General features: G+C 41.1%; 1 protein-coding gene across 3 annotated transcripts in view; it reads right to left on the reverse strand.

Annotated features, from left to right (window-relative positions):
* Positions 1–24,092, reverse strand: part of KHDRBS3 (KH RNA binding domain containing, signal transduction associated 3) — a 185,986-nt gene that overhangs the window by 100,366 nt on the left and 61,528 nt on the right. For all 3 annotated transcript variants that reach the window (XM_044244904.1, XM_044244903.1, XM_044244905.1), the window contains exons 2-3: positions 21,452–21,570; positions 1,409–1,525 (exon numbers count right to left, since the gene is read on the reverse strand). In XM_044244904.1, the coding sequence (XP_044100839.1) occupies positions 1,409–1,525; positions 21,452–21,570 (236 nt within the window). The remainder of the gene's footprint in view (positions 1–1,408; positions 1,526–21,451; positions 21,571–24,092) is intronic.

Here is a 24,092-nt window from a genome sequence, read left to right on the forward strand (position 1 = left end):
AGCAAACAAAATAAGCAGTATGTTCACAAATTTCATTGGTCATATCATGTACCTGATGACCAGAAGGCCTTACTAAAGACCTAATTAAGGTATCAGCAAGGATGGACTAGTTTCCTACAAGTTATACAAAACTTCTGACCAACTGACCAATATGGTTCCTTTCCCTCCAGCTTCCAGAACAGATGAGTCAGGGAATCAAAGTAACATCATCTGAGACAGAGATGCTTAGTGGGTAGTGAGCCTAACCTGGCCATGCATTAGAATCATCTCAAACACCCATGGAAAATTCCTTTTGAGGTTCTACCCTGAAAAGTCTGTATGGGAATCTATATTTTAAAACCACACTCCATGTGAGTATGATACATAGCCCTACTTTAATCAAATAATTTAACTTCGCTGATTAACCCAGATAATATACTCAGGTTCTCTAAATCTAAGTTTTTTTTACATGTAAAATAAGGAAAATGTTATACATCTTCCATCATTTTTCTAGGGATAATAAAGAGTAACACACTCACAGTAGCTGTCCGACAAACAAATGGCAGCCATTTTTTTTATTATAAAAGCCTTTGTCTAAATGGATTTTTTTGTGCATGCCAGGAGGCTGGATTTTGTCTATATAACTTTCTTGACACAATCATTGTTCAACATTTCGTGGAAAGTGACCACTGTATGTGGGTTTGGTTTTCAGTAACCTCAATCTTTCACAGCGACAGAGCAACAAAATTATAACAGAGAACAATATAAGTGATAGCACATTATGAAATGTGAAAATTTCTTTCAGTAGTGGTATATTTAAGAAAGTGATCAATAAAAATAACTCAGTGATTTTAGGTTACTACAAAAAAAAAAGAGGCAGTTAGCAGGAATAGAACCAACTAGAGCTACTGTGTGTGAGAATACAAAGTCACTATTAAAATATTTAAAATCAATTTTAACTTGATAAAATGTATAGGGTATCAAATGGAGGGCAAAAAGAGCAAATCCAAGCACATTCTTTATAAACGCAACTATGTGAAATACAGGCATAGAAAAAAAGCCAGCAGGAACTCATCTAAGATGCAAACAGTGGCACTAAGACTGCAGTTAACTTTGATTTCTCTTTGTGGTAATTTCCATATCGCTGTACTTTCTACGAGGTATTGCTTATATGGTCAAAACCTCAGGCACTGCTACTGCATTTTACAAACAAACGTACATGTAGCACATCATATATTCTGAAACTGGCCCGAGTGACTCAGTTTTCTACACAGTATCAGAAACTCCATCACTGTATACAACATTTTCACATATTTTCATTTGCAATCTTAGCTAGCTCTAATATAATTTGTGTTAATACAATGCATAACCTAATAATGCATTATATAACTTGTCTGCAAAGTAGCCATTTGTCTATGATGAATATTACCTTTGCCTTGTCTCGCATGGAACCTTTCCCAAGGATGGACATTTTTGTCAACGTTTCTTCCTGTAAACGCTTCAGAGAATTGCCACGGGGACCCAAAAGTTTCCCCACAAAGTTGAACTAGGGAAAAAACAAACAAACCAAATTTGTAACATTCATATCTGAAGGCAATTTATTAATCTTGAATGTCAGTAAACACTACAATATGCTATACATCACTAATTAATGCCAAATAAATAAGTTCCTGTGATATGCCTCGCACTGTACAGTTTTCCATAAAGCACATATAACAGGGCTAAAAGTTGTAAAGTAAAAACCAATCATTTCAATGATGGCTAGATTTAACAAATTATAAATTAAGCTAATTCCCAGAAACCCTAGGTTGCTATCCCAACAATTTTAACACACATTTGACTTCAGCCGTGGGTGGGGAAGACGTAAGGTGCTCTGGGCTGGTCACTGTGGAGGGTCTGGGCCCTTCCACCTAGTCAGCACTTGAGCTTGGTGGTCAACCAGGGAGTGTGCTGGCCTAGGCAAGTTCTCGAGCATTCAGTGCTTCACAAAGCTTCAGGACAGAATCCACCTATCTCTTCTAAAATAACTAGCTACGGAAATGATGACAAATTATTTAGTCTTGATTCTTAGGGTTCTTTATTTAATAAGCAGAGCATAAGTGAATTCATTAACAGCTACATAACTGGGTTACTTGACCTCTCCGTACGTTGGGTTCCTCATCTATAAAATGAGAACGGTGAAAGACAACAGAACGTAGCCCCATAAGGCTGTTAGGAATATTAAAGGTGTCCATATAAATGAATCAGAACAATGCTTAACACATAACTGATAATAAATAGATCTTGAATGAAAGGATTATAATCAGGAATTTCATACAACTTTTATGCCTTACCATGATTAAGGTAAGTCAAGAATACTTCTTGTTCCCAGAGGAAAGTTAGCCCTATTGACCAGGAGGGAAACTGTTCTCTTTGGCAAGATTCCTGATTACAAACAAACTCATGCAGCTGCTGCTTTGGTATCAGCTCTCCTCCATGATCTGTGCCATTGCTGTGCTATTGCCGTTTTTAAGAGAAAATTGTTCCTCAATTTCCCTATAGTAATTGAAGTAATTTTCTTAAAATATGTACTTTTAAAAAGTCAAAATGTTATTTTTTTTCTTGGCCTACTTTTAATTTTACTGGTCTTCAAAGAAAACTCAAATATCTACAGTATTTTTAACCTTCACACGTAGTGTTTTTTGCTTTTTAAATTTAATTTTAGTCAATCACTTCTTAAAAATATAGAAACGTTACATATTAAGTTTAAATATCAAATAATACAACATAGGGGAAAAATCAGTGTCTCCACCTACTCATCTCTACCTTATTCTTGGTTCCCCATTTACTCTGCTTCATCATTCTGGAAATTCTATCATTTGGCTATTAGGATCTCCTGAGCTGGACTCTAAATTTCTCTCTTATTTTTCTTCTTTTCCTCTCACCTTCTCTCTCTGTTTTACTTTCTGGGGGATTTAAGTACATTTCCTACATATCTATTGATTTTTCCATTTCTGCTATCAAATGTTTAATTACTAATAGTATTTTCTTTTATTTGTTCTTTTTTTTACAACATTTTAAAAACATTTTATGGAAGTGATATAAAGTCTCATATTTCTGAAGATATGAATGGCAGTGCTCCCCACCCCCACCCCCACTTGGAGCTTATAGTGTCTGCTTCTTCCAACAGATTCACATTTTATGAATTGGTCTCTTTCTACATCATGGGCTTTCCTCAAGTGGCTGGTCATCCTCCGCTGCCTGTTCTTAAAATTTAAGGTTGAGGCTCCAAAACAGTAGCTGAAGTCCTGCTTTCATCCACAAGATTGGACAACTGGACTTGACAATTCACTTTAAGATAGGAGGCCAGTATTTCATCAAGAGTTACTTAAGTATCAGTATCTGTGTTTCTCTTCTCTTGGCCTAGGTAAGCATTACCCTGAACAGGAATTCCCCAATCTCCCAGAAGGAGGTATCATCTTGGCTGCTGGAATGCTGGGATTCCCACTAGTAGGTACACACACTTTTATTTAAGGAAAATAATTTCCTCATTTTCAATGTGGCATCTCTAGCCCTCAGTCATATCTCTCTGGGTCTTAGAGGCCAAGTCTTCTTTATTCAACCCCTTCGGGCAGTCTCTAGCCTGCTGCGGTTAAGACAGCAGATATCTAGTTTTATCAGTGAGGCAGAGCATCTAGTGGTCTCAACACTTCTCACCCAAACTTAGAACCTAGTCCTCTCTTCTTCAGTCCTGCCCATCAGTCCACCTTCTCAATAACTGGCGTCCAGGATTCCTGAGTCTTCTCAAGCTATTTCTGAACTAACACGCCTGTTTCTGGGACACTTCCTCTTGCCCTGTAAGCCCAAATTCTGCTTTCTCTTGTTGCCTAAGTCATTACCATATGTCCATTTATTTTGCAGCCACCACAACTTCACTCCCATCATCGGCCCGTTATTGCCTCAGCCTTCCATTCTTGTCTTTGACGATTTGTGCCTTTTTTCTTCATTTATATTCATTTTGGCAGGTTTCAAAGATGGCATAAGACAAAACTTGTGGTTGAGAAGCCATACTTATATCACACCTTTAATAGCTAAATATTTTCCCACTAAAAAAACCAAGACACCTTAGAAATCATCCAGTGCAAACATCTAATTTTATACTGATGAGGAAACTGACGTCCAAAGAATGATATGACTTATTCAAGGTCACTTGCAGAACTCTATATAAGAAGGAAAAACATTTTTATAATTTTATATGCCTTGAGGAGTTTTCTTTCTGCATTGAATTTCTATTAACCTTTCATTCAAAAAAGGACATAAAAGAGCGTTTTGACAGTCAGAAACATTTTCACTCCCTTCTCTGTCCAGGCACATATTGTGCAGGAGTTGCACGTCCCAGGTCAAGTCACAGTCATGAGTCCCGGACTTCATCTACAGCACAAGGACTGCTCAGCCTACTGACTGATGAATCAGTAAATATGAATTAAACAGAGAAAGGTATTAAAAAATCACCTAACAGAGCAACCAACAGACTGTGTACACTCCATGCCAAATTAGTAATAAATTAATGAATTCAACTATTATGGACATACATAAATTTATATGAACAACACCCACTGATTACCGGAAACTGACTCCCCTCCATCTGCAAAGCTACCAAGGAAGCCAGCACACTGAAACGGCAGGACTGTGCCCAGGCCACCCAGGCGAGTCATGGAGTTGGCCTCTGACTGGAAGTCAGGAGAGTCTGAGGTTTAGAACTGAGAGTGCGACACTCATGCCCTTATTGCTGAGTCACAACAACGGCAATGCGCCCGGCTGCTGGGTGGTCGGGTTCTCAACCCCTGAGTGCATCACCTCCCCAGGGAATCAGGAAATGCTTAGCACTTCTGTCTTGTTGTCACGATGATGTAGGCCAGTACTGGCATTTAGTGGGCAAAGGCCAAGGATATCACAAACCGGAGGTGGATGGAACTGCCCTTCACAAGGAAGATGTGTCCTGTGTACAGTGTCAGTTTTGTCCCTACTGAGAAACACCGCTCGGGAGAGCAGTCACTGACTCTGGCTCCTCTCTCTTTCTTCGGCTTTAAGTCCCTGTCGCTGTCCTTCTTGCAGATTACGAGTTCCATTTCTCTATAGATTCTACTAGGTACCCTTCATACTTGGAAAAACAAACAAAAACTTAAGCTAGCCCAGGTTCATACTTGCAGCAAGAAAAGGTCAGAGTGACACTAGCTGAATATATGTTTTGGATTCTTCAGACAACATGAACAATACACAAATCAGGCGGCATGGCTGTCTCATTTGCTCTGAGTACTAGGACCATCCGGCTGGAGCTCCCGGGCCAGAGCCTTCTGAAGCAGTGGGGTACCCTCTTACCAGCAGTGTGACTAAGGCAATTCCTCAGCCTTCCTGGTCCTCAGGAAGTCAAGTCGTGGCTTATGAGAGACTTCTCACTGAAGGGTTATCAGGAAAATTAAGGTGCATCAGGTAAGTGCTGAGCACCGGGAAGATGCTGAATTTAACCCAACCCTGTGCTCCTAAGAGTGACGATGAGGACAAGCTCAGGCCCTTTTCCATTTCTAGGAATGGCTCACTGCAGTGAACTACTCCTCCCCAGGTGATTTAGGGAGGACTTGTGGAGGACCCACCGCCCACCTATGACAAAGCCAGACAGAGACCCTTTAAATTCACATTCTCTGCCCCACCAAAGATTAGCTGACCTGTTTGTCCCCACTAATCAATCAGAAAATGTCCACTAACCTGACCTGATCAAACTTCAGGGAAGTTCTCCCTTTCCTCAGGCCCCTAAATATGATCCACCAGCAACCGAGGCCAGCATACAACCCCTGAAAGACAGCCCCCCCTTCAGGCGCCAGCCTCAAGGGGAACGTTCTTCGATCTACTGTCCCTTCAGTAGGGACGTGCTGCCTCCACCCACTCCTCCCACTTCCCCCACCTTGCTGGCCTCATGCCCGCTCCTCATAAAAGCAAAGCCTTTGCCATCTGACTGATCTCATGAGGCACAGATCTTCTCTTTATTACAAGGCCCCCGCCCTGCTCTTGTAATAATATTTCAAATAAAGTTTTTCCTTAACTGAAGTCAGGATCTGATTTTTGACTACCATATTCTAAAATGAGAATGTAATATATTTTAACTTTCAATTTTATTAACATTTTCATTTGTGATACAGATGTAGTGAAAAGAAAGGTCATATGCATCCCAATGTTTATAGCATCAATACCCACAATCGCCAAACTGTAGAAAGAGGCAAGACGCCCTTTAACAGATGAATAGATAAGAAGATGTGGTCGATATATCCCATGGAATATTACACAGCCATCAGAAAAGATGAATACCCAACTTCTGCATCAACATGAACAGAACTGGAGGAGATTACACTAAGTTAAATAAGTCAAATGGAGAAAGTCAATTATCATATGGTCCCACTTATTTGTGGAGCATAAGGAATAGCATGGAGGACATTAGGAGAAGGGAAAAATGAACGGAGAGAAATTGGAGTGGGAGACGAACCATGAGAGACTGCGGACTTCGGGAAAAAATCTGAGGGTTTTAGGGGGAGGAAGGAGGGGTGATGGGTGAGCCTGGTGACGGGTATTAAGGAGGGCACGGGCTGCATGGAGCACTGGGTGTTGTCCACGAACAATGAATTATGGAACATGACATCAAAAAACTAATGATGTACTGTATGATAACTAACATAACATAATAAAAAATAAAAATATAAATAAATAATTTTATTTGTGCCTAGATTTGAATAAAAGGTGAAAATGATATTTCCAAAGCAAATTATATTTTTCCAGATGTTAATTATTATATTATAAATACATTACCGTATTACAAGTGTTACAATTGTAAATAGGAAACTTTTCAAAGATGGTAAACCAACATAGAGTTTTCACTGCATAATGTGTAATATCCCACAATTATGTTCTTTGTTGGTAAAGACTAAATGCTTTTCCGAACTGGCTTTAATTGGTTTAAACAACATTTGTGATGTGACACTGTTCCTCAGGGAGCAATTACCTTTAAGCTGTCATTTCATAAACAACTAAGCCTCAAGAACATGTCACTATCTTCATTAAAAGGTCCCCTTCAGGGGTACCTGGGTAGCACAGTGGGTTAAAAGGTCCCCTTAATTGGATGCTCACCAAAAAGTTGGTTAGTCCAACAAAGGACTGCTTTATTGACCTTCAACTCAACCCTACTGCTGAACTTGTAACCTGGGCCCTCGCATGCGTCAAGCGTTATCTTCCAGAGCTCCTGGGCCCGGGCAGCCGCCCTGCCGTAGGACCCTGACTCTAGCCAGGAACCAGACATTCACTCCGTGATGGCAGTGATGGGGCCTTTGGTGCCCACAGCTCCAACACCTGTGCAGAGAGAGCATTTCATAAATGCTCACTGGACCCATGAGAGCTCACCGATGTCTCTCACAGTCTACTTTACTGCAGTCACAGCACAAGCTCCCAGCCCCTGCCGCCATCCTCGCTCACCTCGCCTGCCACAAAAACCTTTCGCCTAATCCACCTCTGTCTGCTCAGTTAGCACAGAGCTCTTCACACGAAGCTCACTTGGATACCTCTCTGATTCAAAATCAACCCCCAACCATCTTCAGGGTCAAGTTCCAGGGTCCTGACTCAGCTGAGCACGGCTCCTGCCCTCCTCTCTGGCTCCACTACTCTCCTGCTTTTGACTTTAGCCATTTCTGGTTCTCAAAACTACCAAGAACTACCCATTTCAGCTCAGATGCAGAGCTGAAAAGAAGGTCCCTCTTGCCCTGTGAGACAGACAGGAAGAGAGCTGGACAGAATGCAGGTTAACTCCCAAGCCCCAGGGCAAACACCAAGTGGGTGGGTGGGGGGGCGGGCAAACACCAAGGTGGGGGGGGACACCAAGGCAGAGTTCAGGTGCCGGCAGGGAGAAAAGAGCTTCCAGCATTTGCTTCCTTGCTTACCTGGGGTGGGATGCCCTGAGAGCGCAGAAGCCCTAAAAGCTACAGAATTAGGAGTTGACACTTGCGCAGAAATTCAACACTCCTACCTCAGCCTCCAGGTGTTCACAGGAAGATCAGAGGGCAGGGAGACTCCCAAGGCCACTCCCCTACATGCCATCTGGGCGAAGGAAGCAGCCACTGCTGAGATCTGCTCAGACCCATGCCCTCATAACTACCCCCCACCCAGAACAAAAACTTTATCTGCAGGAGCAAGGTCAAGACCACTTTGCTTTGTTTTTTAAAAATATTGCCAAAGTCAACAAAGCATGTAGTTAGATCAGGTTCCAGCCCTCAGTAGGTGTTACAACTACCCACGCTGGTGAAGAGGCAAGCCCGTTCCAGGGGCTGAGTGGAAAAGAGAAGGAGCTGATGGCCCTGCTCACACGGACTTGCACGTCCAGCAGCAAGAGCCCCGTGACAAGAACAGCTTACACAAAGACGACCACGCTGACAAACTGGCAGGGAGCACCCAGGGCGGTGGACGAAAGCACCAGAGAGCATCCCGGTGCTCACAGAGGGCTGGCCCATGACGCTGCGCTGGAGCTGTGTGCTGAGCAAGGGCGTGAGTCACTGTTTCTGCAATGTGACCAGCTAGTGCAAAAGCCCTGGGGCACAACAGGGCTTCTGAGAACCAAGAAGCTGGCAGCCTGAGAGGAGCAGAGCGAGTCGGAGCTGGAAGGAAGAGGGTCAGAGACAGCCAGCAGGCCTCACAGGCCACTGTCAAGAATCCAGACTTAATTCTGAATTTAAAATACAGATGGCAATCTGGGTGGTTTCCTTTTCTTTTTGTATTTTGGTCACTGCTTACCTGTTCTCTGTTGACAGGAACTCACTCCTTTAAGGATGGCCAACTCCACACTTGAGGGAAAGTGAGTGCCTGGGGACAAAGTACATGCCCGGCCAGTCCCTACTAATGGCCAGTCCCTGCACACAGCCTGTCCCTGCTCACAGCCTGTCCCTGCTCACAGCCCGTCCCTGCTCACGGTGTACTCCGTCTCCCAGGCCCGGAGGGCTCCTGCTGTGGGGGCCTCCCAGCATCTTCCTTCTCCTCCTGCTTTTCCGTGTGACTTATCAAGCCAGATTTTAGGATACTGTTCTTTTATGTAGATTCCTGAGAGGAGGGAATGTATTTTACTCAACTCTGAAACCAACATCTTAATTCCCATCTCCACTCTCAACACACTGCTACACAGGAGGGAGTTGTGGAGAAGGGAATTGAGGGAAATTGGAAGGGGAGGTGAACCATGAGAGACTATGGACTCTGAAAAACAATCTGAGGGTTTTGAAGGGGCAGGGGGTGGGAGGGCGGGGTACCAGGTGGTACGTATTGGAGAGGGCACGGATTGCACGGAGCGCTGGGTGTGGTGCAAAAACAATGAATACTGTTACGCTGAAAACAAATTAATTAATTAATTAATTAATTTTTTTTTTTTTTTTTTTTAAAAAAAGACAGTATCAACAAGAGAAAAGAACAAGCTCATGAGCCCTGGGACCAGAGCTCCAATCTCCGGCTGCCACTGCTCCATTCTGAAAAATCCACAGCTGTACCAGCTGTGTCACCAAATAGAAAGCACTCTTTGGCACAAGAGGAAGAGTTTCTAACAGTCAGGTTCTGTTTTGGGTGGAGTCCCTCCTGATCACAGTGACAGACACGCTCACAAGTGGTACAGGGCCTTCCCTGACCGTAACTGAACTTTCTAATGCTCCCTGCACCTCCGCTGTTTTTCTTAAATGCATTTTACTATTTCATTACCAAAATGAAATCCTGGGCTAACCCTGACACTTGCTAAAAGCAACCCCTTCGGTACATGATGGCCCTTCTCCCCCTCACAGCCCTGCCACTCCCACGCCAGCCACCTCTACAGTCCTGGCGTGCAGCTGACACATGCACACGCGGGTCATTTCACACACCCGGCCTGACCTGGAAGAGAGAAAAGCACGCTTTAAAGCTATTTTGGTTATGTACAGCCACACTACAGCTGCAAACTAACCCAAAACTTAATGGCTATCAACAATAACCATTGAATTACTTGCTCACAATTCAGCAACCTAAGTCCCGGGGGGGTTTCATGTGGAACAGTCAGATCAGCTGGGGCAGGGAAGACCCACTCTCAAGATGGCTTTGTCCCATGTCCGGTACTGCTGATGGTCGCTGTGAGCGGGGGTCCTCAGTTCTGCCTGTTTTCACTGATTCCACCCCACCTAGGTATCCTGGGTTCCCACTTATCCTCAAGTGGCCTCAAGAGGGCAAAGCTCCCTCCTGGCCTAGGGCTCCGAAGATCAGAAAAGGAGAAGCTGCCCATTCCCCTTAAAGCACATGCCCAGAAGTCAGCATCACATTACTCTGCTGCAAGTTCTCACAGGAAGGTTGCCGCAAGGTCAGGGCAGACTCAAAGGAAGGGCAGGGAGTGATCGCTGGGAGCAGAGCCGAGCACAGAGAACAAGGACAAAGCAGTCATTTATCAAAAAGTTAAGTTTTCATAGCCTCAAACATCAGTCTTTTCTAGGCCTATCAATGTACCTGCCTACCTATATCCCCTAACGGGGGCAGAGGTTGTGGCCCTCTGAGGGCAGAGAGCCTGTCTCATTCATCTGTGCAACAACTCAACAACTGTGTACAACAGCACCTAGCTTCCAACAGCCAAAGCAGTGTCTCATGCATTCAAAGAGAATGATGAATGTCAATCAAAATTAATGCCCAGAGTATAACAGTCACTACCCAGGGGTTTAACACAGTTTAGTTAACATAAAGAAAACCTAGAGGATGCCACACAAGCACAGATGGAAGGCAGCAGATTTCTGGTATTTGGGTCCTAACTGGCCAACAGCATCTTGTAACTGAGTGTCTTATAAAATCTAAAGTTCATTAAAATGCTAAAAAAGACAACTGAAAAAGACTACAAAATAATAGGGTACCGCATCAGACGGTGTAGTCTAGTAATACAGAGATGGGTCTGAAGTAGGACTGTGAAACAAAGGAGAGGATATAAAGAATTTTTTTTAGATGCTTGGATACAGGAAGAAGTATGTATCTCATTAATTTAAGAGCTAAGAAGATGTAACAGAGGAAGGAGGACAAAGGGAGCAGGTCACCAGTGATGGCGAATGCAAAAGCATCTTTGGGACTCTGCCTCAAGTGTGGCAAGATCTTCCATGAGACAGCAAAGAATGATCTCCACAACTGGCTCCCACACCTCTCAAGGAGATATATAAATGTACGCACGCACACACACACACACACACAAAATGTATGTATGTGTGTACACATGTGTCTGTGTACATTTGTGTCTGTGTGTACATGTCTGTGTACATAGGTGTGTGTACATATGTGTATGTGTGTACATATGTGTCTGTGTGCATGTGTGTATTGTGTAGGCACTCATTTATTTTAAAATTCTGTATGTCTTCTATCATTGGTTAATGTTGCTAATACTTAGGGCAAAAGATTCATCATTAACCATACTGGACATAGAGAAATACTTACAGTTGAGAAGATTCTTCTTGCCATATCCAACTGGATCACAATTCTTTTTACTTTGCTGCAAGGCAGCTTGGACTCGGCACAGGGAACGATCAGTGCCGCCATTTTTCTTGCTCATTTCAAATGCATTTGTAGACCTTTAATTTACAGTTTCTTTTGTAGTAATCTGTGCCCATTTAAAGGTAAATTTAACTAAAACTAGCTAATGTAGTCCATGAATCCATACCAAGGCATATATCACAGCCTTATGCCCAGATACACTGAAAGAAAATTAAGACCTAGAGAGACCTTCTACACTGTGGAACCCCCCCCCCCCTACTGGAAGATACGGCCTCCGTGTGCACAGAACTGCAGGCACTATCATGAACCCTGTAATGGAATCAGCATTCACCTAGGTACTAAATACTAATATTAAATTTAATTTTTTGAACAAAAGCATGGGCTCTGGAGCCAGATTTTTGGGACTCAAATGCCTGTTACTTAGTAACTGTGTGACCCTTAGCAAATTAATTCTCTATTCTTTTTTTTTTTTTTTTCCCATATGTGAACAGGAGATGATCATTCCCTCCTAAAGTTGTGAAGATTATTTACATGTAGTTAATACATGTAAGATGCTGGAAAAGTGTCTGACACATAGAAAACCGTAAGCTATATACATATACATTAACACAGAAGTTCTAGCAAGTGTTTCTAGCACTAAATATATTGTTGTACATACATCCCTCTTTGGAAAACATCACCCGAGCATTTGCTTTTACCCTGCCCGGGAAAGAGAATTAGACACTCAAGAAACACATTTTGTTCATAATCTCCACACTCCTCTGATTCCCACCCAAGGGCAGGAACGGAAAGTAAAGAGTGTATGAGATTTATCTTACATGCCTTCGCTTGAAAGGAAAGACCAGATCACCACTTTTATTAACTCTATGGGCCATTTTAGATTCCAATAATGTAACCACTAACCCAATGGTTAGTTAAATAAATCCACATTTTAGTTGATATTCAGAATACTCATCTTATTTGAATTAAATCGATATCATAAATGCCAAACTCCAAACAACTTTAAACCTATTAACAGACTCGGGACCACAGCATCCACATGAAATGGAGTGGATGTTTCAGAAACAACATGCTTGATTCTTAGCAGAACTAGTAACTAAGTCAAGTTTTGGAGTACTGACAATAACTTCCACGACATCTCTACATAGATGAATTTCCTAAGAATAAAAGTCATGCCAAACTTGTTTAAATTTGTTTGAACATTCCAAACTTGTGTTTAAATCAATCATTCCTAAATTTTAAGAGGACTTTAAAGAGTAAGTTCTTTCAGAATATAGAACACCTTCCCCTATACATTCTAGTTGTCTGTCTCAGTGTCATCAGTCTTCCAGGGCTCCCTCCGGGCTACGTAAAATTCTGATGCCCAAGTACAGCACTGAAGGCTTTCCAGACTAGTTGTCCTCATTCCAGTGACTGCTACAACCTACTATTTCCCATAATTAAATTATTCTGGCTCAATAGTTACTCTGCCCTCCCCTCTGATCTCTACTTATTTAACATCCTGAACTTACACTTAGGGACTAAATTTAATTCCGTCTGTAATTCTTTCTCCAAAAATAGCTCTCTCTTACATGTTTAAATTCTTGTAGTGTCTGTCTGCCTCTTATGTTAATTTAGTATTTACCCCATATTATTTAGTGAAATGTACTCTGTTTTTCCTATTAGAGTATTAATCCTTTGGGAGTAACTGGGACCCATACTTGAGTCACCATTTTTCTTACGTAACGGTTTCTCAAGAAATACTTGTGGAATTAAAATTTATTTTATCCTGGGACAAATGGCACTAATCAACACAGTTTTTATTGATTTTCTTTGCTGCAGAAATTATTGTGATCTATTAAAGCTACAGATAAAAATAATTATTTAAGTTTATTAATTTGCCAACCGCAAATCACTAAGTATTACTGGTAGTGAAGATTATTTGGTGCTGTCACATTGATTGTAACTTTAACATAGTATTGACTTCTAAACAGCAAAGAGCTCAACTTATTTAGACATCAGCAACTCTAAAAATCAATGAAACGTACAAAGAACTCCAGGAGATTATATGGGCAAAATCCATACATACAGGCATCCACAAATAATGTGCAATATGAAATAATCTACATTACTTTCTATCTCTATTTGCTCAAGGCTGGATTCTACTCCTTGGGAGGGCAGATGACAAAACGAATTAGAAAAAGCAAACTATCCAAAAATGAGATTGAAATTTTAACCAGAAACTCCCAGACTTCAACATACTGGCTGTGAGGTTGTGAATCAAAAGGCAAGAAACTGATCTGGACAAGAGCCTGTTCCATAAGATGGGCAAGGGACAACAGCATAAATAAAGAAACAGTAATAGAATACAAACATAGAGATGAATTGTAATTAATTGAGGAAGTAAAAATAATAAATGCAAAAGTCATGGCATTTCAAGAATGGAGGGGGAGGAGGTAAATCAAGTAGAAGCTAGTAGACAAAAATCACACACCATTTCAGGCTTGGGAACTTAGGTATGTATGTGTGTTGTCATTCAGTGAAATAAGAACACAGGAGAAAGTGTAGGTTTGCCAAGAAGAGGAGGAATTAAAGTAATAAAATTTGGTTCTGTCTATGTTTCAGGAACATAAATAATATTCTCCAGGAACACAAATTCTTTCAGAAGCCCCATAATTTATGCCTGGCTGGTTTTGGAGTCCACTTAACAAATCTAAATCTAGGTTTAAGTGCTATTTTCCTGGTCAATAATCAAGAACTATAAAGAAAAATCAATCTATAAAGAATTAGAAAATTATTTAAAGAGAACAAAGGAAAAGTCACAGCATAAGATTTGAAATTTCTTCATAATATTTTTGAGTTGCTATCATATTTACAAATACCAATTTAAATAACTTTCTAATTATCATGACACCAGAATGTGTCACAAGATCATAATAGTGGGGAAAACAGCCTCTGCAGATGCACCCCTCCATCTCTACCTGCGACCACATGGCTCTCGGTTCCCTGAGAGGTGTGGGCTGTTGAGATGGAGGGAGGTTGACCTGGATGGTGCATGGTCAAACAGCAGCCTTACAGGTCAGTACATTCCCTGAGGTACTGGAGTCCAGAGTGACCTTCCTACTTTATCATGGTGTCCCAAAAGTTAATGCATAGCAGGAGGGAGACTAATCACAACTTATCATATCAAATACAGGTGTCTTGAAGTGATTATTTTTAGTATCAGCCTTCCTTGATGTCAATAAGTTTCAAAATCCCCACTGGACACCAACATCAACTTTTGTAATGGTACCTAACATACATACATACAAGTACCATACGCACAAGTATGCTATCATGTTATTTCTACAGATAAACTACCAAATGGACACAAAAAATAAACATTATTTTCACACTGAGCCTCTGGAAAAATAGTATATGTCTCTGAAAATCAATTAGGAGTCACATAAAAGGCAAGTGTTAACATACCAACATAACTGTCAAAATACTACTGTGGGAAATTTTTAAACCCATCAAGATTTCTATAAAATAGGTTTCTACCCTGTAGTAAATTCAGACTTTTACTTGTCTGCAACATGCTACAAGCGAAAAATGCAAACCAACTTTTAAAAAGAAAGTCTTTTTGAGCTTTAATTCAAACTCCAGGACGGAACATGTTTCTGTAAGTACTTCTCTGTTCTCTCTCTCAAGACCCTTAGCCTAAGAGCTTCTGTGAAACAGGAAATAAATCAAATTCAAAATATGGTCATAATAGGAAGACATTCAATGTAATAAACCATGTTGATTAATATAATGTTACTTGAAAATAGTATGCATATATTAGAATAGTATGCATATATAATTAGTATGCATATATTAGAATAGATTAAACAACTAGCAGATTAAGACCATTAATAAATCTAACTCAAACTTACAACTAAAACTGACAGAATTTAACTCAGTACCCTAAATCTTAACAATCACTGTTCAAAGGTCTCTCCCAAATTAATAATTGCAGGTCCATTTTCCCCCCAAAATGGCAATCTTTTTTTATCCCAGTTATAAAAGCTGCACCAATTTGTTGAACACTGAAGTACGGATACCCTAAAGCGGACAGTGGCGCATGGTCCTACCCTCTACATAGCATCTGCTCTAGAGTCAAGTGTCTTTTTTTATTTTCCCTAAATAACTGTCCAACTGGGACTGTCCCCTGCTTTACACGTTGCCTCACCGTAGCAGACACCCGACCGCAGCAGCACAGCACCGGCGTGGCAAGGCTGCGCGGAGGTGTAACCCACTTCCTCGGAGGGCCAGCTTTCCCGACGCGTGCCCCGGAGTCCGCCCCGGCACGGCTCGGCCGGTTCCCAGCACCAGGCGCCGGAGAAGCCCCGCATCCGGCCGCGCGGCTCACACGTCACTTCCTGTGGGACGGCCGCAGCCCTCGCTGGCCGGCCCTACCCCGCACTCCGCTCTCCCATCACTTTATCTACAAAAATCCGCACTTCTTACTGAAATTGCCCTGTTTAGCCAAATAAAATGGCTTATAATTTCGCAACTGCTCTCTGCCCTGGGCCTCCCTGTCACGGCCGCCCCGCGACCTCGCCCTGACTGACTTCCGACCCAGGCCCAGCCAGCTTCCTCAGGGACGGCCGCTCCCGGGCCGGCCTCTCCCCGAGTCCACACGACCCTCCTCTCTGCCTGCCCGGAGCACCCGGACCGTGGGCCCCTCATGCCATCTCCCGGACATCGGGTTGCTCATGTTAGGAGTAGGAGTGGACGGGCCGATTCAGCGATGTGTGAAGCGACAACAACACAACGTAACAGGGACACCACAGAGGCCCTCCCGGTTCCAACGTGGACTTGGCACCTACGGCGCATCAGCCGCGGCGCGGCTCAGGACCAAGGGTTAGGGTTTCTCCACAGGAAAACTCTGGAAAACAATTACTACAGCTTTAAGTCTTAAAAAACACCCCATAAGACAGTGTTTACTTTGAGTTTCCCACTGTACCAGCTCTGGCTACAACTCGAGCGCGAATGTGCCCGAGCTCTGCTCCGAAAACGCTCACGTCCAGGGCTGTCACCCAAAGAGTTCAAAGTGGTTCACTGAGAGAAAATATTCAATTAATGGAAATCCTCTCACTGGATGGAGTTTCACAAACAGCACTGCCCTCTTGCCCCAGCAGCTGAAGGTCCGTCGTGTCAGGTAAGTGGGTGCCCACCACCACCCCGCCCACCGTCACCAGCTTCCTTCAGCTGCTCTACACTGACACCAGCAGGAAAGCTGCTTCTTGGAACGGCGGCAAGTGGCAGATTAGCTTTCACAAAACTCTGGCTTGAAACTCCCAGGCTCAATTTGGCGAAGCAGAAATATCTTTTCTCAGCGTTCTGGAAGCAGTGGAATTCTAAGCAGCCTACTTCAGATATTGCATGTACTTGAAATAGACTCTGCTCTCTGTTAGACACACAAATTATAATTTGTCTGCCCCCATTCTCATCAAAGCTGACAGTGAAAAACAATTTTTGAGATTTTATTTCAGGTACTTTTACACCCATATTTTATTTCATATATTCACTCATAATCACAAAGTATTAATTCCAGATTAATCACCTACCAGACTATGAACTATTTAAGGACAAGAAGAGTGTCCATCTTTCTATCTACTGCATATTTTGCATATAGTATATCAAGCATAGTGGTCAATTTATAAGGTTTCTGTAAGCCAAGGTGTGTTTAGTAATGAATCTGTCTATGAAATGTTCACAACATAGTTTTCTCTTTTCTAAGAATATGTATCTTCAGTTCTGCAAGTATGGCTGTGTAGGCCCCTAACAGGATGACCATTTATAGACAACAACTATAAATTCTTAAACTCCAGACAAAATACAAAAACCAATTGTCTGAAGCCTTTGGAGAATGAGTAAAAGCAAGGGGATTCTGGAAGGGAGTCAAGACTTGGAAGAGTGGGCCTGGACAAATTTACTGGTTTAGAGTTTTTAGCCTGGGTGGCAGAGTCTGAGGCAATCACAGTGCCGAAACAGGAGCGAGGGATACTAGGAAAGACAGAGTCAGAGACGGGGGGGGGGCTCCAAATTTGTGTAAAAATCCGCCCAAATCTTGACCCCTAGGACCCTGTTGCCAAAAACAAATGCAGAAGTCAAACTAAGAAAAGAACTGAACTGAGATGTGCACTATACTCAACAAGTCTGCTGTCTGAATCCAAAGTCACCGACATTCCTCAAACAGCACAAGAGAATCCAGGGTCTTGATAACATAACACTCACCACCCCCAGGGTACAATTGAAAATTACTCAACACATAAAATAACTGGAACACTATGCCTGACTATCAAGATAAGTTTATCAATTCAGGCCAAATCCAAGATGACTAGGATTTTAGAATTAGAGACTTTAAAGCACCTATTTTATCTTGATTCAATAACACAAAATAATGTAACATCTATAATGAATAAAAGCAGAAAATCCCAGAAAAGAACGAACATTTTTTGTATACACATACTTGTATAGGAATCAAGTAATAAATTCTGAAACAGATCGTTACAATGCCTGATATAAAAATTTATCTGATGGGCTTAACAGAAAAATGAAGATAATGTAAGAGATAATCCATGAATTAAAGATTCAGAAGTATAAGTCGATCTGAAGAATGGGGCAAGGAGAGGGGAATAGAGAAAAGAGATAGAGGAACCATTCTAAGAATATCAAAATGGTGACCATACATGTAACTGGTTTCCAAAGGTAGAGAAAGAAAGGGGCATAAAAATATTTGAAAAAGTAATAGCTAAAATATTATGATGAAATAGATAAATCTCTTGTCAGGGGGTGGGGGGGGAGACCACAAAAGATGAAATGGAAATCTGATTAGCACCATGTCAATTAAAGACTTTGAATTCACCATCAAACTGAAGGCTCAAAAGGTTTCAGATATTGAGGATGAAACAGCATCAGACTGACATAAATTCTTTGGGGCTAAAAAAAAAAATAAAAAGGGAAAGGAATACTCCTCACTATATGAAACCAGCATAACACTAATATTAAAATCTGACAAATATGTTATATATGAAAAAAAAAATTATAGGCCAGTATTGCCCATGAACATATAGGCATTTGAACCCAACAATATGTAAGAGATAATAATAAGTAGGGTTTAACCCACGAATCCAAAGTTGGTTTAATTTAGACAAATCAATCAATAAAATTCACTATATTAACAGTATAAAGAAGTAATCTGAGAGACTATGGACTCTGAAAAACAGTCTGAGGGGTTTGAAGTGGCGGGGGGGTGGGAGGTTGGGGTACCAGGTGGTGGGTATTATAGAGGGCACGCACGGATTGCATGGAGCACTGGGTGTGGTGAAAAAAATAATGAATACTGTTTTTCTGAAAATAAATAAATTGGGAGAAAAAAAAAAAAAGAAGTAATCTTATACGTTCATTTCAATAGACACAGAAAAGGCCATTCAACGGAATTCACCAGCTAGTCAGGATCAAATCTCTTAGCAAAACTGAGACAGAAGGGGACTTCTTCCACCTAACAAAGGGCATCTACAAAACCCCCTGGCTGTTACCACTCTTAATGCTTTCCATTCTGGGAACAAGGAAAGAAGGCCTAATCTCACTGCTTGTACTCAAGCATTACACAGAGATCCTAGCCAATACAATAATGTAAGGTAAATAAATAAAAAGCATAAAAATTGGAGGGAAAGAAGTAAACTGTTTTGTAGGTGATAAGACTGTATACACAGCATATCCTAAGTAATCTATAAAAAAAATCATGAAAACAATTGAATTTGGCAAGGTAGCAGAATGTAAGGTCAATATTCTAATTTTCTATTAGAAGGCAAAATATAGAAAATAAACTTTTAAAATATCCATTGTACAATAATACCAAAAAAACAAAAAGATTTAAGAATGAATTTAACAAAACGCAACTAAGAGTTTTACCCTGAAAAGTATAAAATGCTAATAGCAATTTAAAAATTTATTAATAGAAAAAAATTAAAAAATAAATAAAAATCTATTAATGGAAAGATACACTATGTCAAGGAAGAAAAGACTCAATGCTATTAAGATGTAGTATTTCCATAAATTAATCAATACAGTGCAACTGTAATCATTATCCCAGCAGAATGTTTTGTGAAAGTTAATAAAATAATTCTTAAATTTACATGGAATTAAAAAGGACCTCTATATAAGAAGTCTTTAAAAAGAAAGGACAAAGTTGAAGGGACCACATCACTCAACTTCATGCCTTATTATAAAAAGCTACAGTAATGAAGATAGTATGGTAATGGCATGTGGATCCATAAATAGATGAATGAAACAAAAATGAGTGTGCAAAAAATAGACCCCCGCTTACAGAGTTATGTAATTTTCATCAAAGGTGCTAACACCATCAATGAGAGGAAAACATTTTTCAACAAAAGGTACTGGAAAAACTGGATATCTACATGGAGAGAAAATGGATTTTGAACCCTCTGCACCACAACATAAACAAAAAGCAATTTGCAATGTATCATAGACCTAAAAGTAAAAACTATAATGGTAAAGCTTTTAGAGAAACACAGGAGACTAGCTTTATAACTTATAAACAACTCTAGCATCTCTTTGAAGCTGGCAAAGATTTGTTAGTCGACAGAAGGTAATAATCATAAGAGGAAAGAAAACTTGATATAGTAGACAGACATCAGGAAATTAAAAACTTCTACAGATCACAAGACACTATGAAGAAAATAAGAGGAAAGCCAGAGACTGAGCCAAATATTCACAAAATACATCTAATGAAGGACTTATTTTGGGACATTTAGAAAAGCTCCTACAACTCAATGACAAGAAGACATACAGACCGTTTACAATAGGCAAAGGACCTTAAAAGACACTTCGAAAACAGAAGATACAGGAGGGGCCGGTAAGTACATGAAATGGACACATCATTACTAATCAGGGAAATGCTAATAAACACCACAGGAAAATACCAACATATGATCCAAATGGTCACAAATTCAACAGACTGAGAACATCAGACACTGATGAGGATATAGGGCCACTACAACTGGCTCGCACTGTTCCTGGAAAAGCAACAAGGTATGGTTGCTTTGGGGAAAAGTATGGCAATTTCTTGGAAAATTAAATATATAGCAAGTTAAATCTTATGTGTATATTTACTCAAAAGAAATAAAAACACAACACAAAATGTATGAAAATGTATGAAAACTTGTATGAAAATGTTCACAGTAATTTAATCTATAATAACCTGAAACTGAAAACTGCCCTGGTGAATGAATGAATAAATTTATTGTTGTGTATTCAGATAATGGACTACTACTGAGCAGTCAAAAGTAATGGACTACCAGTGTACGTAACAGTATGCATTAATGCCCAAGAACACTCACCAGAGAGAAAAATAAGATAGAAAGAGTATCAATGTATCAAATCATGCCAAACTTAAAATGCCAAGATTTAGAATCAGATAGAAAACTTTGAAGCACCTATTGTAATCATGTTCAATGACATAGCGCTTGCAATAAATGAGAAATAACGTTTTTCTGGAACCGAGAAGCAGAGTAGATAATATTTTGAATATTCATGTATTTACACTCAATGCTAAGCATTTAATATGGATAATCTTATTTAATTCTTAACAATCCAAACTCATCTTACAAATTAAGAAATTAAAGTAGAAGTTACGTAGGTTATCCAGAGTCACATCACTAGGATGATTCAGAAGCATAATTCTTTAGGGCTCCCTAACTCACATTAAAGTCAAACAGAAAAAGATAAGATCACTAAGTAAGTTTTTAATTTTTAATTAACTTTTTAAAAGTGTGCCTGTGTTGGTATGAGGTAGGGGAGGGCTATGCTAAAGGAAAACACCTCAAGAAAATATCAAACAGAACATAAACTCAGTTATCTGCTCCCTTGTGATTAGGCTTGCCACAACCTGCAAACCTCGCTGTCTTACCTTAGGGAACTGCTTTACAGGGATTAACACTTTCTGTCCCAGCTTCATGTTCTTATTAATCACCACATCGATGTACTTTTCTTCATCCTTGCCTTCTCCTTTTTGAAACTTTTCTATTTCTGTGGAAGAAAAAAGATAACCATGAAGTGTCTGATTTAGAACCCCAGAGGTTGGAAGTTCTTGTTAGCATTATTGTGGCATGAAATCAAGTACAGAAATACGGACTATCCAATCAACAGGAGTTTTTCAAGTAACGGCATATTTCCCATTTTATCAAACCTCCTTCACCAGCAGAAAAAAGGCACGTAGCATGGCTCTGCAAAGTCAAATCTCAACAGCCCACATTAATGGATGGAACAATGAACTAGCTAAAAAAACAGACACAAAAATAAGTTTCTTGGGACCTTCTAGAATCCTAGTGAGAGGCTGCTCAAACCATTGAGAAGAATCAGAAAACATTCTCCATTCAGTGTTACCAGGTACTGACATCCCTATCCATTAGCTTCTGGTTCTCCAAGGCTTACACCACAGGAACTGATTCTTTATGATGACATGAAAAGTCCCACACAACTTTGCGCGTTGACCTCCCCAACCAAATCTACCCTTCTTGTAAGTGACACGGATCAACTACACATTCATGTCTTCATTAATGTTCTTTTCGCTGCCTGTAATGTTATTATTTCAACGTCATACACCTCCTTCAATATTCAGCCACACTGAATACTATTTTTTTAATGTGTGACAATCCCTTTCACCAATGAGGCAGGCAGGAAGGAATCAATCACTGCCACCTTGATGCTCAGAAAACACTTTATGTACAACTCTACTATGACTCCTCTTGAAAAGAAAATGTGATGCCTCCATAATTTATCTCCGTTACAGACAATGTCTGGAACCTCCCATTCACAGGTTGAAATCCTAATCCCTAACGTGATGGTCCTAGGAGGTGGGGGGTTCTCGGGAGGTAATTAGGTCATGAGGGTGGAGCCCTCAGGAGAAGGACTAGTGCCTTACGAAAGAAACTCTACGCATGGAGCTCCTTCACCCCTTCTGCCACATGAGGACACAGCAAGAGACCTGCTGTCCACGAACTAGGAGATGGGCCCTCACGTGACACCAAATCTATAGGCGTGTGAGTCTTAGACTTCCAGCCTCCAGAACTGTGAGAAATAAATTTGTGTTGTTCATCAGCTCCCCAGTCTCTGGTGTTCTGTGAGAACAGGCCGAGTGGACCAAAATACTCTCCCACCAGAATATAAATCTCTCTTAGGTAAAAACCTATCTCTTCATCCAATAAACATCTGCCACTAAGCACACACCCCGTGCACCTCCCAGCCCCTGGAACATTTCAGATGCTGTTTCCTCACACTGCTGCCTACAGCATCTGGCCATCCAAGAGGGACACAAGCAGGTGTCTTGAGAGCTGAATGAATGAGAGCTGAATGAATGCATACACACACTGCTCCTTCCAGAAGGACCACAAGATACGCAGGTTCCGGGAAGGGAACCACGGCATGGAGAATGCCCAAAGATGGCATCTGGTGTATAAAGGGGCAAACATATTCACTTGTTCTGCTTGTTGGGCTAGGACTACTTAAGAATTTAATATGTGCCACAATCATGACATAATTCAATCCTCACAACAGTTGGCAAACAGGAAGTTCTGAAAGGTTACTTTGCTGATAGCAAAGGCAGGATTTACCTCTAGTTTTGCCTGATGATAAAGACAATGTGCCACTGCTGTCTCTCCCACCATTTTTTATGTCATGTAAGATAGAAAATAAAATTTTCATGGCACCTTAGGATACACAGAGGCTCTGCTGACTGGAGACTTCAGTCACCACTAAGGAGCCCAATGGCATTGATGTCTCCCCTCCTCCGCCCCCCACTCCTCCATCTGCTCCTCAGAGCTAAACGCCCAATTGTCTTGCTTGTATTCAGAGCTGAACCTGATCTCTCTTCTCCACAAGACCGTCTTGTCACCTATCATGATAGTCCCGAATAAAGTCGTCCTTTCTATTTTAACAAGTATCAGAATAATTTTTTCTTTCACAATGCACAGTAAAAAGTCAGTATATATGTGGGGCATAATGAAAAATCTATATTTGGTCTTTGTCCCAGGTTCCTGGCACAGATTTCCCAGAACCCTACGAGTTTCCTGAGAGGCAGGAGAGCACTTTATCATTCCTAACAAGCCCCTTTCAACGATACAGGCCTTTATGCTAATGAGATGACTCTTGGAGGAAGAGGGAGCTGGCTGCCAGAAAAACCAACCATGTGAAAAACCAAGCAAGTGCCAAGCTGGCACGTTCAGCACTCCCACCCGTGGAGAGAGAAGAGGAGCTCGAAGGAGTTCAATCATCAATGACTTAGTCAATTGTGCCCACATAATGAAAACAACATAAACCCCCTCAACAACAGGGTCTGGGAGGGTGGAGTGCCGAGATAGGGCAGGGAAGACCCGTGTCCTTCCCCAACACCTTGCCTCCACACCGCCTCTTCTGTTTGGCTGTTTCCGACTTATATTTTTTAGAACAAACCATAATGGGAAGTAGAGTGCTTTCCTGAGTCCGAGAGTCACTCTAGCACATTCCTGAACCTGAGGCTGAGTCTTGGAAGCCCCACGCTTGCAGCTCATCAG

The sequence above is a fragment of the Neovison vison genome, chromosome 4 (genome assembly GCF_020171115.1).
Source record: "Neovison vison isolate M4711 chromosome 4, ASM_NN_V1, whole genome shotgun sequence".
In the NCBI taxonomy this organism is placed as follows: domain Eukaryota; kingdom Metazoa; phylum Chordata; class Mammalia; order Carnivora; family Mustelidae; genus Neogale; species Neogale vison.